This window comes from Octopus bimaculoides, chromosome 30 (genome assembly GCF_046866305.1).
Source record: "Octopus bimaculoides isolate indiv1 chromosome 30, ASM4686630v1, whole genome shotgun sequence".
NCBI classification, from domain to species: Eukaryota; Metazoa; Mollusca; class Cephalopoda; order Octopoda; family Octopodidae; genus Octopus; species Octopus bimaculoides.
In genome coordinates this window covers 11438589-11455269 of record NC_142957.1, presented here as the reverse complement: position 1 = coordinate 11455269, position 16681 = coordinate 11438589, and the positions used below count along the sequence as shown (strand labels likewise).

Here is a 16681-nt window from a genome sequence, read left to right as displayed (position 1 = left end):
ACTAGGCTTACAAAGAATAAGCTCTCGGGGTCAATTAAAGTATATATATATATAAATCAAATTCAAATTACGATGAACGTAAACAAACAAAGTTTGCTTTTAGAACCGTTGAGATGTCTTAGAAAGTTAAAGAAGTGATTTTAAATTCTCAAACGCAGGATTATGCTAATAATATAACCTGAACAGGTTAAACTACCCCTATTTTGCAGAAAAAAGTGTAGGCGGTCAGCTAGGCCGCCTACACTTTTTTTTAAAATGCAAAATAGGGGTAGTTTATTCTGTTCAGGCTATATCATTAGCATTATCCTGCGTTTGAGTACATATATATATATATATATATATATATATATATATATATATATATGTGTGTGTGTGTGTATGTATATATATATATATATATATATATATATATATATATATATATAAATGGATGTGTGTATTTTTCCCTTGTTTCCAATTAACATGTGAAAAATTAATAAACAGTTACCAGGGCAACAAAAAAATCACACAAGTAATAAGGATGTAACACCTTGTTTGTAAAGGTAGAAACTCCCGGTGGATGTGAAATATTTTGCATAATATACATAAATAAATAAATGCAGTTAAACGCAGGTGTTATTCAAATTCTTTTACTTCCTACATATGTTTCGAAGACAACATTGGTATTGTTCCAGAAGGAATTAAAGGCTGTAAAACAACGTAATCTTCTCATCAGGGAAAGAAAGAAAGAAACCAAACTCATGAATAAGACATTTTAACAGAATGTGGTGGATGTGTATAATGATGAACGGAAAGCTCTTTTACTCTTTATAATTGTTTCAGTAATTTTACTGTGGCCATGCTGGAGCACCACCTTTAGTCGAGCAAATCGACCCCAGGACTTATTCTTTGGAAGCCTAGTACTTATTCTATCGGTCTCTTTTGCCGAACCGCTAAGTTACGGGGACGTAAACACACCAGCATCGGTTGTTAAGCGATGTTAGGGGGACAAACACAGACACACAAACATATACACACACATACATATATATATATATATATATATATATATATATATATATATACGACGGGCTTCTTTCAGTTTCCGTCTACCAAATGGCCACAGTCATTGAACTGAAACATATAAAAGAATAAAATATATATATATGATGGGCTTCTTTCAGTTTCCAACTACCAAATCCACTCACAAGGCTTTGGTTAGCCTGAGGCTATAGTAGAAGACTCTTGGCCACAAGGTGCCATGCAGTGGGACTGAACCCAGAACCGTGTGGTTGGGAAGCAAACTTCTTACTCCACAGCCACATACATTCTAGATATGGTAGCAGCTTTTTGCCTGATTCAGTATTTTGTAAAAATATATGGCAAACACGTGAAATGAATATGAATTCTCAGTTCAAACAGACTGAAGAAACAGCGAAGAAGCTTGCTTGCAAATATGATATTAATACAGACCACCACCAGCGCAGTGTCAAAAACAGACACACCATGTTGAATTTTTGAGGAATATTTGATGCTTGTAAGAAATTCATACCTGAACACTATGTAACATTCACAGAATCTTGTTTTAAATAATACAGGTAAAAGATTTCGGTATTTTACAAAAGGAAATCTCCAAATTTGGTGCTTTTAATCCAAAACATTTTATAATAACAGACACTCCGTCGGTTACAAGGACAAGGGTTCTAATTGATCTGATCAATGGAACTTAAGGTGCAAGTGGCCGAGTAGCCCACAGACATTTTGTTATTCTTTTATTCGTTTCAGTCATTTTGACTGCGGCCATGCTGCAGCACCGCCTTTAGTCGAGCAAATCGATCCCGGGACTTATTCTTTGTAAGCCTAGTGCTTATTCTATCGGTCTCTTTTTGCTGAACCGCTATGTTACGGGGACGTAAACGCACCAGCATCAGTTGTCAAGCGATGTTGCGGGGACAAACACAGACACACAAACATATACACACACATACACACATATACGACGGGCTTCTTTCAGTTTCCGTCTACCAAATCCACTCACAAGGCTTTGGTCAGCCCGAGGCTATAATAGAAGACACTTGCCCAAGGTGCCACACAGTGGGAATGAACCCGGAACCATGTGGTTGGTAAGCAAGCTATTTACCACACAGCCACTCCTGCGCCTGCAGAACCTCTTCAATCATGAATAACCATAGGATTGCACCTAGAAAGTTCCCTTCCAAGGCACAAGTCCAGGCAAAGTTATTTATAGAAGACCAGCAGTCGCCCATGCATACCAGCCTCCACCATCTTCACACCACTGATGTTATCGAAGGTAAAAACCAAAGGGGCCGATACAGCTTGGCACCTGTGACGTCGCAACTCATTTCTACAGCTGAGTGAACTGGAGCAACGTGAAATGAAGGGTCTTGCTCAAGAGCACAACATGCAGCCTGATCTATGCACCTTCACCAATGACTGATATATCGTGAAAGAGAGAAGCGAAGATCTAAAGCATTAATTAAGCCCCCCTCCTTTCCACAATTGCAAGAATGACACCAAACAAGTGTGCTGACGAACAATTAGAATTTGTAAAGAAAATCTTGTTTCACACCTTTTCTTCTTTTTCTGCAGGAAGTTCAACTGAATTGTTTGACATATTGCTTTTGTTTCTTATTTGAGGATCAGGTTTTTGGACCATATCAAACAATCTTCTGTTTTGCTAAAGAAAGCCAGAAATAAAAGAATGACGTACTCTATCAAGCAAAATGTTTGTTCTTCGTGAGCAAAACCATTTCGGTTGTATTCACCTGGTGACCACGTTTAAACTCGTTTCCTGTAGCAAGTCGTACCGAAGCCGGCACATGGCTTCAGTTTTAGAATGAAAGGAAAAAGAAGAAACTGTTGAAATTTTTCATTGTTGACTTGGCTGTAGAAGGTCCGACTCAAACATGTCACGTACAAGGTCAGGTGTTACTGGCGAAGCAACAAAATTACAGTTGAGTTGAAAAATTACAGGTGAGCTGGGAAATTACAGGTGAGTTGAAAAATTACAGGTTAGTTGAATTACAGGTGAGCTGGGAAATTACAGGTGAGTTGAAGAATTACAGGTGAGCTGGGAGATTACAGTTGAGTTGAAAAATTACAGTTGAGTTGGGAAATTACAGGTAGGCTGGAGTCGATTTCTTTGACGGAAAACTCTTTAAGGTGGTGTTCCAGCATGGCCGCAATCAAATGAATGAAAGAAAAGATATTTGTGTCTGTGTTTGTCCGCCCCCCCCCCCCATGACTGCTTGACAACCGGAGTTGTTTTGTTTACATCCCTGTAAAGTAGCAGTTCGGCAAAACAGACCGGTAAAATAAGTGTCAGGTTTACATAAATGAAAAAAAAAAAAAGTGCTGGGAGTGTCTGTGTGGTATGTAGCTTGCTTACCAACCACATGGTTCTGGGTTCATTCCCACTGCGTGGCACCTTGGGCAAGTGTCTTCTACTATAGCCTCGGGCCGACCAAAGCCATGTGAGTGGATTTGGCAGACGGAAACTGAAAAAAGCCCGTCGTATATATATGTATGTATGCTTGTGTATATGTTTGTGTGTCTGTGTTTGTCCCCCCCCCCCCAACATCGCTTGACAACCGATGGTGGTGTGTTTACGTCCCCGTAACATAGCGATTCGGCAAAAGAGACCGACAGAATAAGTACTAGGCATCCAAAGAATAAGTCCTGGGGGTCGATTTGATTCGATTAAAGGTGGTGCTCCAGCATGGCCGCAGTCAAATGACTGAAACAAGTAAAAGAGAGGGTAGATTCATTCGACTGAAAAGGAAAAAAAAAAAAAGAAATTGCTTCTTCGAGGCGGCGTTCCAGCATGGCCGTATAGTCCGATCATTGAAACAAGTAAACGATCAAACAAGAAAAGATTTGATCGGTCTCTCTGCAGCAGAACCCGCCAAGTTTACGGGGACGTAAACAAACCGGCACCGGTTGTCAAACGGTGGTGGTGGTAGTGGGGGACCAACGCCAATATACGCACATTCACAGATTCAATATAATATTACACGTAGACATAACACATCGGCGAAGGTAAAGACTACGCACACCGGGTGCTTAGAGTCATGGTTACGCCAAAAGCGGTTGGTGTGTGTGTGTTCGTGTTCTTTACTTCCGCCGACATGACATATATATATTTATTTATATATATATATATACACGTTTGGCCAAGGCGCCGCGCTCAAGACATATACACGAAACCACATGGTCGAGAAATATAAACGTCACTTCTTTCTCTCTCTCTCTCTCGCCACTTTTTAACTCCTCCCCCTCTCAAAGTTTCCCTCCCACCATCTCTTTGTCTATCAATTATCGTTTTTCCTCGCCCCTCTCTCATAACACGCACGTATACCTGGATCTATCAATTTATTTACCCCGTCCGTCTCTCTCTCCCTCTCTCTCTCTCTCTCTATCTATCTATCACACTCATCTTTATCCCTTCCATTTACCTCCTTCTCTCACTGCCAACTCTTTCCCTTGCTCTTTCTCTGTCCATCTTACTTTATCGCTTTTCCTCCGCCCATCTCTCTTTTCATTTACCTATTCTCTTTCTTTACCATTCTTTCCTTACCTTTTTCTTTATCCTCCTCTCTCATTGCATGTATTTTATCGTTCTTGACGCCTTTCCCGCTCATATATATATTCTCCCCTTCGCATACACGCATGCAAGGCCTTCTCCCTCCCTTATGTCTATATATATATCTTCCTTTTTTCCTCTGCCTGTCACTCCTGCCCAGCCTCTATCGCCACTCAAGTTTTTCTCTCTCTGAATCATCACCTATTTATTACCTATCTCTCACTTTCTCTCCTTATCCGCTCTCACAACGTACTTATACCTATCTCTTACACCCTCTCTTTCATCATTTACACCTGTCTATATCTCTCTGTCTGTCTCTCACCAAAACAGTCTTTCTCTCTCTCTCTTTTTTCTTATAATCTTTGTCTTTTTTACTTTCTCGCACTCACTCTCTCACCTCGCATCACACATGCTCTCTCTATCACCGTCTCACATTTTTCTTTCGCACACATTTATACACTCACTCATCAATATACATACATAAATATATATACACTCATCATTTACTCCCTCATTCACGCATTCTCTCTTTCTTCCAAACACTCTCTCTTCACATATACTCTCTTTTTTTTACCACTCACTCCCTTTCTCTCTCTCTTACACACACATACTTACTCCACACGCTCTCTCTCTCTCTCTGTCTGTCTTCGCTCATACTTTCTCTCTCATCTTCACTCATTCGTTCTCTCTTTCTCTCTCTCTCTCTCACACTTACACACGCAAAGTCATATATTTATACACACACACACACACACACACAAATACTCTTTCATTCATATATTCTCTGTCTCCCATTCTCACAAACTCTTTCTTCCTACCTTCCTTTCTTGTCTCTTTGTCTCTCTCTCTCTCTCTCTTTCCCTCTCTTTTTATACACATACACACGCACACATTTTTACTCTCACTTTCATACTTTCTTTTTCTCTTACGAACACTCTTCGCTTATTGTCTCTGTCTCTCTCTCTTTTTCACTCCTACGAACACTCTTCACTCATAGTCTCAGTCTCTCTTTCTCTCACTCTCTGCTATCCTCCATTCCCTCCCCCACTTACTCACCCTCTCACACATACACGCTCTCACACACGCGCTTCTTTCCCTCCCCCCCACCTTCACTCCAACCCGTCCTCACTGTCGCCTGTCACTTTCTCCGTTTCCAGTCAAGCAACCTCCTCGCGCCGAACTCGATCCTACACTCTGCGACGATCGCTTTCGCGGCCACCCCCCTGCATCTACCCCTTTCATGAACTATATATACCTAACCGGTTACGCATTAAGCACCACCAGAACCACCAAGAACCTTATATAATACATATATATATATACAACGTATATAAAGACATTTTAACGCGGATTTCTTCTTTTATATAACAAAGTGTTTGTTTTAGCTGCCATCGTTTGAGAGTTCGATCCCAGGTAAGGTATTTACAACTCATGATCTCTGCAGATCTTTATTTTATTTTAATTTTTTTTGTTTCTTTCTTGTATACACTTATACACACTTAAGAATATGCAAATCTGTCTGTGTTTAGGTATGACGAATATACATATACACCTGTGGTATTCTTTACATTATACATTTGACTTATGTTTTTGTTTGATTAATATATATATATATATTTGTGCATGGATGCGTATATATGTGCGCGCATTTATATAAGTTATGCGTGTGTGTGTGTGTGTATGTATAAATATGTGCATATATATATGTGTTTGTATATGTGCGTGTATATGTCTGTGTGGGTATGGATGTGTGTGAGAAAAAAATGTGTGTATATATATTTATAATACACACACACACACACACACATATATATATATATATATATATATATATATATATATACAGGCAAAACTGCAGACATGTGTGTCAGCCGGTTAATGTTGCTTTCGAGGTCATCTTCCCAGTCTGACCACTATAAGCGGCTGCATGTTATATAAGACACATGCAAGCCATTTATTGTGGTCAGCTTGGGACGGTGCGCTACAGAATAACTATTACTAGCTGATCACATTAGACGGAGTATATATGAACAGATATATGTCGGGGGAAGCAGTTCAGGACCTACGATTGGGACATTATATATATATATATAATGCCCCTTCAAAGTATGGAGAGATAAAGTTGTGCATATGTATGTATGTATATAGACACATATTTGTATATATACATATATATATATTGGTTTCAAATTTTGGCACAAGGCCAGCAATTTCAGGGTAGGGGGGTTTAAGTCGATCACATTGATCCCAGTACGGGCTGGTACTTATTTTTATCGACCCGGAAGGGACGAAAGGAAAAGTGGATCCCCCGCGGAATTTGAACCCAGAATGTAACGGATCGACGAAATAAGCTGCCAAGCATTTTATCCGATGCGGTAAACATGCATATATATATATATATATATATATATATATATACACGTACGTGTGCCACATACGCACACGCACGCATGTGTATATATTTGTATACATATACCGACGCATGTTTGGAGCCAAAAAAGGGAACCTGTACATGTGGTCTTCCGCCTTGCTAGAAACAATAGCCAAATATCGCACACTACCTGATTGTACTATCAAATATATAATTATTATAAATTAAGAGAATACATCGGATCATATACTCTTAGATACACAAGGCCCTTTTCTACCCCCAAAATAACAAATCACCCCCCCCCAAACAAGAACAAACAAATCGCATGGTCTTGGCAGAAATGCCTTAGAATTTAAGCTTATTTATGTGTATATATGTGTGTACGTATGCACCTCCGGTGTGTATATTTATGTGTGCGTATATTGTCTGAATTTCATAGTGCTAATTATCCACCAAGGCTGATCGGTTCCGTGTGAAATTATATAATGGAATTATATAATTTGTGTGTAATTATGTGAGTGTATTTATGTGTAAATATGTGTGTGTGTATATATATATATATATGTGCATGTTTATAACTGTGTGTGTATATATATGGCTGTAACTATGTGTATATGTCACTGCATTATTGTGTGTGTGTGTATATACAAGGGGGTGCTGGAAAGTTCTTGGCTTTGCGTAAAAGAAAATACAGGACGATCAGTTAATTATGATTTTATTCAACATATTCCCCCCCCCCTCTCAGATTCACACAGTCCTTCAGTTTTTCTAAGCCCTGTAAAAGAAATCGGAAGTTCTTTTGCGATCCCCTTGAAGCCAGGAACTTTATAGCAACCCCTTGTATGTATGTATGTATGTATGTGTGTGTATAGTGTTTATAAAAATGACAAGTATAGCCAATCATGCTTATAAAGAGTTAACGATAAAACTTGTAAAGCACTGTCACGAACACACACACACACACACACACACACACACATATATATACCCTTGTGGGTAGTAAAGAAATAACACACACACATATATATATATATATATATACACGCGCGCGCGGTAGTTGTAGGTTCTGTAGGCGCGGGTGTATTTGTGTGGTAAGGTTGCTTCGCAACCTCATGGTTCCGGGTTCAGTCTCACAGCGTGGTGCCTTGGCCCAAGTGTCTTCTACTATAGCTTCAGGCTGACCAAAGCCTTGTGAGTGGATCTGGTAGACGGAAACTGAAAGAAGCCTGCCGAGCCGTTTATTGTGGTCAGCTTGGGAAAGGTGCGCTACAGAATAACTATTACTAGCTGATAACATTAGACGGAGTATATAAACAGATATATGTCGGGGAAGCAGTTCAAGACCTACGATTGGGACAGTAATAAACGGCTTCTACCATGTGCTCTGTGTGTGTGTGTGTGTGTATATATATATATATATATATATATATATATATATATATATATATATATATATATATATATATATATATATATATATATATATATATATATATATATATATATATATATATATATATATATATATATATATATATATATATATATATATATATATATATATATATATATATATATATATATATATATATATATATATATATATATATATATATATATATATATATATATATATATATATATATATATATATATATATATATATATATATATATATATATATATATATATATATATATATATATATATATATATATATATATATATATATATATATATATATATATATATATATATATATATATATATATATATATATATATATATATATATATATATATATATATATATATATATATATATATATATATATATATATATATATATATATATATATATATATATATATATATATATATATATATAATCATAAATATACAGGGATTAGCATGAGTTGCTTCTCCAACATACTGAGAATTTAGAAATAGCAGTCAAAGAACTACTGATTCCAAACTACAAATTTTTTCTCTAACGGATGGCGATATTTATGGCATGAATGGTTTTACCGATAAAGGTTTTTTCATACTGAACTACTTGGCAAAATTGTTAATTATTAATTTTATTACTAATTAATGATTCCCTGCCCTATATCTGTATATATATATATATATATATATATATATATATATATATATATATATATATATATAATCGTTTGTAGAAAGAATAGCACACACATATGTGTGTATACATATATTTATATCTAGAACCCACACACATATACTCTTTTACTTGTCTCAGTCATTTGGCTGCGGCCATGCTGGAGCACCGCCTTTATAGTCGAGCAGATCGACCCCAGGACTTATTCTTTGTGAGGCTAGTACTTATTTCTATCGGTTCTCCCTTTTGCCGAACCGCTAAGTGACGGGGACGTAAACACACCAGCATCGGTTGTCAAGCGATGTTTGGGTGAGCGGGGGGCAAAGACATACACACACACACACATATATATATGACATAACTATAGAGTTGTAAGTTATGCCTATATATATATATATATATATATATATATATATATACACGACGGGCTTCTTTCAGTTTCCGTCTACCAAATCCACTCCTACGCATATATATATAAGTGAGAGAGAGGTATATCTACAGATGTATACCCCACCAACTTTGTTACCTCGTAACTTTCAGAAAAATGGATTTTTTTTAACGAAATTTTCAACAAATAATCCTGTAGAATAGGATTTGTTGGAAAAAATTTTTTTATTGAAATTTTATACAAATAGCTTTCAAACGGTATAGATTACGATTATAAAGAAATTTGTAAGCAAAACTTTTGGGAAAGGGACGACCCACATAATTCGGAATTTCTTCGTTTGAACGGGGATTTTTACCAATATTTTTTTTTTCCAGTACAGTCTTCGGAATGATGGGGGACATCATTTCATGAAAAAGGAAAAAAAGTTTTTTTTATGTTTTTTCACTCCCGATTTTCGGAAAATTTACACGACCCGACATTTTCCCCTTCGTAACATTCAGGAAAATGGGTACTTTTTTTTTAAATGAAATTTCATACAAATAGCTTTCAAACGACGTAGATTACGATTATAAAGAAATTTGTAAGCACAGTTTTTTGGAAGGGGACGTGAGGAGGAGTTTCTGGGAAAACGGAATTTCTGGGAAAACGGAGTTTCGGATCAGACGACCCACATAATTCGGAATTTCTCAGTTTGAACGGGGATTTTTACCAATATTTTTTTTTCCAGCACAGTCTTCGGAATGATGGGGGACATCATTACACGAAAAAAGAAAAAAAGTTTTGAAAATTTGATTTTTTAAAATGTTTTTTCACTCCCATCATTCCCTCCCTCTTCCGTACAGTCCGGACCGATTTTAGCCATTTTTTTTTGGTGCTCATTGGAATTAGACAAAAACCATTCACGGAACTTTGTTGATCCCGTTAGTGGGGTTATGTACCAATTAGTGTAGAGGCATTCTGGTCACGTATAAAACGTAGACTGAAATACAAAAGTGGATCATTATTACGATATGAAATGGGAGAATTCGTGGGAGAACTTTCAGACATTTATCAAGCCCATAGCCGAAAATATATCCCACAGTAATTTCAGAAAGGTAAAGGTTATAGTTTTTTTTTTTTTTTTTGCTTTCGAATTTTGTTATAGGCTTTCTTTCTTTTTTTTAAAAATTTTATTTTGTATTTTTCGTTTTCGAATATGAATATGTTCTCAGCTATCTTTTTGGAAGAGGACGTGAGGGGGAGTTCCTTGGAAAACGGAGTTTCGGATCAGACGACCCACATAAGCCGGAATTTCTCCGTATGGACGGGGATTTTTTTTTACCAATAAGGGGACGTAAAGACACCAGCATCGGTTGTCAAGCGATGTGGGGGAGGGGGCAAACACAAACACACACACACACACACACACAAATATATACATATATACGACGGGCTTCTTTCAGTTTCCGTCTACCATATCCACTCACAAGTCTTTGGTCGGCCCGAGGCTCTCCAATATTTTAGAATTATATAAGCAGAAATAATCGGGGGCAGGGTTAGTGGACCAAAAAAAAACAAAAATCATAAATTTTCAAATTTTCCTGGGGGTTTTTTTATAGCATAGATATATTTATAGGGGAAATTAGTGAAAAGCATCAATATATATATGAGAGAAAAAAAAACAAGGAGGGTGGTCTTGCAATGTGCTAGAAACAACAGCCAAATCTCTTTTAAAACACACTTTTACCTCACCCCCTTCCCCAAAAAATTTTGCCTACAGATTTCTCTGTAATTGTAATCTACACCGTTTGAAAGGCATTTGTATACAATTTCATTTTAAAATACTCATTTTCCTGAAAGTTATGAGGAGGAAAACGTCGGGTTGTGTGAATTTTCTGAAAATCCTCTCGAAAATGTTTTTCCAACAAATCTTTACATATATATATATATATATATATATATATATATATATATATATATATAGACACACACTCACCCACACTTGTATATACATACACACACACACACACTCACCCACACTTGTATATACATATACACACATACACACACACACAATTACACCCACATGTATATATGCATACACCCACTCATACACAATACACGTGTGTGTGTGTATATATGTATATACATGTGTATATAAATGAATATACATGTGTGTATATATATATATATATATATATATATATATATATATATATATATATATATATACATATATATATATACATATATATATACACACACACACACACGTTCACCCACTCACAATATTTATACAATTGTGTGTATATATATATATATATATGTATATACACGTGTGTGTGTGTATATATATATATATACATGTGTATATAAATGAATATACATGTGTGTATGTATATATATATATATATATATATACATATATATATAAATATACACACACACACACACACACATTCACCCACTCACAATATTTATACAATTGTGTGTATATATATATATATATATATATATATATATATATATATGTATATACACATGTGTGTGTGTGTATATATATATATATACATATATATATACACACACACACTGACATACTTTTAGAACAAAGACTAATTTTCCCACAATTTGATAAAGGTACTTTTGTCTAAACTATTCACAGCAATATGCATTTGTATCAGAACGTATTCCTAACAAAACATGCTTGGATGGTATTTAACATCCAAGCAAAATAAACAAAGAACAAAAACTGGGGCGGAATAAATAATAAAAAAAACAAACAATAAAACAGCATGAAAGGAAAAATTCTGTAGGTGTCAGCATGGTTGTATAGCTACCATGTGGTTTTGGGTTCAGCTCCGCTGCATGGCACCCTGTGCACAGTTTCACTGCAACTACATCCCTGCTCATTGCTATCGGGGTGGAGATGGTTAACCACAGTCATTGCTAGTCCCAGGAATCGGAATGGTGTTCGAGCTAATTTTCCTCGCTGTCTCCAGCACAGCGCTTTTTCCATTTGTCTGCCGGGACCATGAGGTGAATCTGTGTATCATAGTGTTTATGTTTTTCCCTCCTCCCCCCCCCATCACCATCTGACAACCGGTGTTGGTGTGTTTATGTCCCTGTTAAAAAGCATCACAAAAGTACAGCTCCCAAAATTACTGCAGAGCTTAATGACCACCTCGAGAACCCAGTTTCCACAAAAACTGTTTGCCAAGAGCTGCACAAAACCGGATTTAACGGAAGGGCTGCAATCAGAAAACCACTACTTTCAGACAGGGACCATTGGACTCTTACACAAATTGTTTAAAAGCATCACAAAAGTACAGCTCCCAAAATTACTGCAGAGCTTAACGACCACCTCGAGGACCCGGTTTCCACAAAAACTTTTCACCGGGAGCTGCGCCAAGCTGGATTTCATGGGAGAGCTTCAGGGGTCAACCAGAATAAGAAGTATAATCAAAGGGGTCCATAGATCAAAAAATGGTTGAGAATCCTTGGGGTGGATGGTCTAACAGGAGCCAACAAGCCAGATGACCTCTTTGTAGTCCAGTGTCTGCTTTGACATAATTCTTGTGTGTATTCGTTTACTTATAAACTTATGTAAACAAACTCAGTTTAAAGAAAAACATTTCATCACTCACTCATTTTACATGTATGTATATTTGTGTGTTGTGTGAGTGTATACATGTATGTACTTGCATGTATATGTATGTAAATATATATATATATATATATATATATACACACATACACACGCGCATATACACACACATACATACGCACAGACAAACACACACACACACACACACACACACACACACACACACACACATATATATATGGGATAATTTACGAAAAAAAAACAACAGACAAAGACAGGTGGTGTAAACAACAAATGGATGTATTAATATAACGCTCTGGAATAGAGAAAGTCTTTGACGTTTCGAGCCTACGCTCTTCAACTGGAAGGAACACAGAAAGAAACAAGGAGAGAAACAAGGAGAAAAAATATATAAATGTAGTGGTCAGTAATCTATCATGGCAAAATATATATATATATATATATATATATATATATATATGCCTTTGTGAGTTACAAGTAATGCTATCTGTTGGAGTCTCAGCATTTTTAGCTGCTATTTCTGAACTTCGGTATGTGGTGAAGCAACTGTTTGCTGATCCCTTAATTATGTTTATAAATATATATGAACTTTTAAATAAGTTCTCCACCGATAATGGTGTTTACATACCTAAGGGCTTGGTAAAAATTATTAATTGTTAATTTATTAATAAATTAATAAATTGATAAACCTTTACCCTTTTAATTGTAAATATATCATCATCATCATCATCATTGTTTAACGTCCGCTTTCCATGCTAGCATGGGTTGGACAATTTGACTGAGGACTGGTGAAACCGGATGGCAACACCAGGCTCCAATCTGATTTGGCAGAGTTTCTACAGCTGGATGCCAGGGGTGCTAAAAATTCCTGGTTGGAGACCCAGCCTTCCATGTTCTTGTACAGGGTTTAGAAAGACTGAAGGACCACTACAATACATGTGTGAATCTATTTTCTTTTACCCAAAGCCAGGAACTTTTCAGCACCCTCTTGTGGGTGTGCCCAACATCCCACACAGATGATTTGTTTGTAGTGAGCAAATGTTTGCATAGACATCAGCTCTCTCCCTCCCTCCATCAGATCAGCATTACCTGTACAGGTGCAACTGGGTGCCACATGTCAGATGTCGAAATGATCGCAGAACAACGTGAAATGATATGTCTTGCTCAAGAACACAATGCAACACCCAGTCTGGGAATTGAACCCACGATCTCACAATTATGAGTGCAACATTTTAACCACTAAGCCATCCATGTATATATATATATATATATATATGTATATACAGGGGTGGACAACTACTACCACCATCACCATCAACATACTATTACTACTACCACTATCACCATCACAACATACTACTACTACTGCCACCACTATCACCTCTATATGACCATCACCACTGATCCATAGTCAATTATTTCCTGTCTATCTAATTTCAGATGAGAACCACCATCCACAACAAATCACCACCACCACCACCACCACCATTGAAACATACCCTCCCCACCACCATCACTATATGACCATCACCACTGTTCGACAGTCAGTGATTTCCCGTCTGCGTTTAATTTCAGATCAGAACCACCACTACCTCTACAACACCACCACCACCACCACCGTCATTACGAAGCAATGTCCACAGACTGCAGTGGACCGGCCATGGGCCCTGGTGACACTGACTTAGACAGGGAGCAACTGGCCGGAGAAACGCATGAACCTCCAGTGACCAACTGGACAACGGAAGTAAGACAGAGTTGGGGCAAGAAGCTTGAGTTTGTGTTGGCCTGCATCGGTTACTCGGTCGGCCTCGGTAATGTATGGCGATTCCCCTACCTTAGTTATTCCAGTGGCGGAGGTAAGTTGCACTTAATTGGTTAATTAACTCGCTAATTGTCTCTTGGTCTGTGTCTCTCTCTCTCTCACTCTCTCTTGCTGTATTTTTGTGTGGCTGTATGATAAGAAGCTTGCTTCTCGACCGCCTGGTCCTGGGTTCAGTCCCACTGCGTGACACCTTGGGGAAGTAAGTGTCTTCTACCATAGCCCCAGGCCAACCAAAGCCTTGTGAGTGGACTTCGTAGATGGAAACTGAAAGAAACCTGTTGTGTATATATATATATGTATGTATGTGTGTGCGTGTCTGTGTTCATGCCCCCATTACCGCTTCACAACCGGTGTTGGTGTGTTTACGCCCCTGTAACTTAGGAGTTTGGCAAAAGAGACCGATAGAATAAATACTAGGCTTAACAAAAAAATAAGTCTTGGGGTTGATTTGTTCAACTATAGCCCTTCAAAGCAGTGCTCCAGCATGGTCACAGTCAGATGATTGAAACAAGTAAAACAATATATCATCATCATCATCATCGTCGTTTAACGTCCGCTTTCCATGCTGGCATGGGTTGGACGACTTGACTGAGGACTGGTGAAACTGGATGGCAACACCAGGCTCCAATCTGATTTGGCAGAGTTTCTACAGCTGGATGCCCTTCCTAACGCCAACCACTCAGAGAGTGTAGTGGGTGCTTTTACGTGTCACCCGCATGAAAACGGCCACGCTCGAAATGGTGTCTTTTATGTGCCACCCGCACAAGCCAGTCCAGGGGCACTGGCAACGATCTCGCTCGAAAATCGTACGGGAGCCAGTCAGGCGGTACTGGCAATGGCCACGCTCAAAATGGTGCATCTCATGTGCCACCCACACAAGAGCCAGTCCAGGGGCACTGGCAACGATCTTACTTGGCTTGCCGGGTTTTCTCACGCACAGCACATTTCCATATACACATATTGGGTCATCCCATAAAAAATGTGGTTTTTTTCAATTGCATGAGCTAAAAGTTGGAGGGGGATGATAAACTACCTGCATCGACTTTCTATAAAAGCAGGTAGTAATTTTACCTTGTCCTTATTCTTAGTGCAGGGTTTGAAGAGTGCAGTTCAATTTTAACAGTTTTTTTTTTTTCAAAGCTATAATGGAAGTGACAAAGGAGCATATTTGACATATTTTGCTTTTGTGAGTTCAATAAAGGCAACAGCACAAAGGAAAGGCAAGGAATATTAATGCAGTATATGGGGATTGGACAATAAGCGTAAGCCAGTGTCAATGGGGGTTCCAGAAATTCCGAGCCAGAAACTACAGCCTGGAAGACAAGCCTCGTCCTGGAAGATCTGTAGAGGTCGATGAGGATGTCCTACAAACCCTGGTGGAACAAAATCCCACCATAACTGTTGAGGAACTAGCAGAGAAGCTTGGATTTGGTCATTCAACCAATCATTCAAGTCAGCGCTAGAAGAAAAACGACCATCTTTGGTTTCAAGACGAAAGGTGTCATATATATATATATATATATATATATATATGCATATATATGTATGTGTATGTGTATATGTTTGTGTGTCTGTGTTTGTCCCCACAACATCGCTTGACAACCAATGCTGGTGTGTTTACGTCTTGTAACTTAGCAGTTCGGCAAAAGACACTGACAGAATAAGTACTAGGCTTCCAAAGAATAAGTCCTGGGGTCGATTCGCTTGACTAAAGGCGGTGCTCCAGCATGGCCGCAGTCAAATGACTGAAACAAGTAAAAGAGTATAAGAGTATATAAGACATGGAACGA

The 16681-nt window shown here is 37.7% G+C and overlaps 1 protein-coding gene across 4 annotated transcripts in view; it reads left to right on the top strand.

The window, feature by feature from the left end:
• Nucleotides 1–16681, top strand: part of LOC106879595 (sodium- and chloride-dependent GABA transporter ine) — a 111784-nt gene that overhangs the window by 46994 nt on the left and 48109 nt on the right. The window contains exons 1-2 of one of the 4 annotated variants that reach the window (XM_089345790.1): nucleotides 4188–5995; nucleotides 14645–14925. In XM_089345790.1, coding sequence (XP_089201916.1) covers nucleotides 14703–14925 — 223 coding nt within the window. In that variant the 5' untranslated portion in view covers nucleotides 4188–5995; nucleotides 14645–14702. Of the gene's footprint in view, nucleotides 1–4187; nucleotides 5996–10392; nucleotides 10557–14509; nucleotides 14926–16681 lie in introns of those variants that run through there. The other 3 variants (XM_089345791.1, XM_089345792.1, XM_089345789.1) reach the window with 3 other exon arrangements.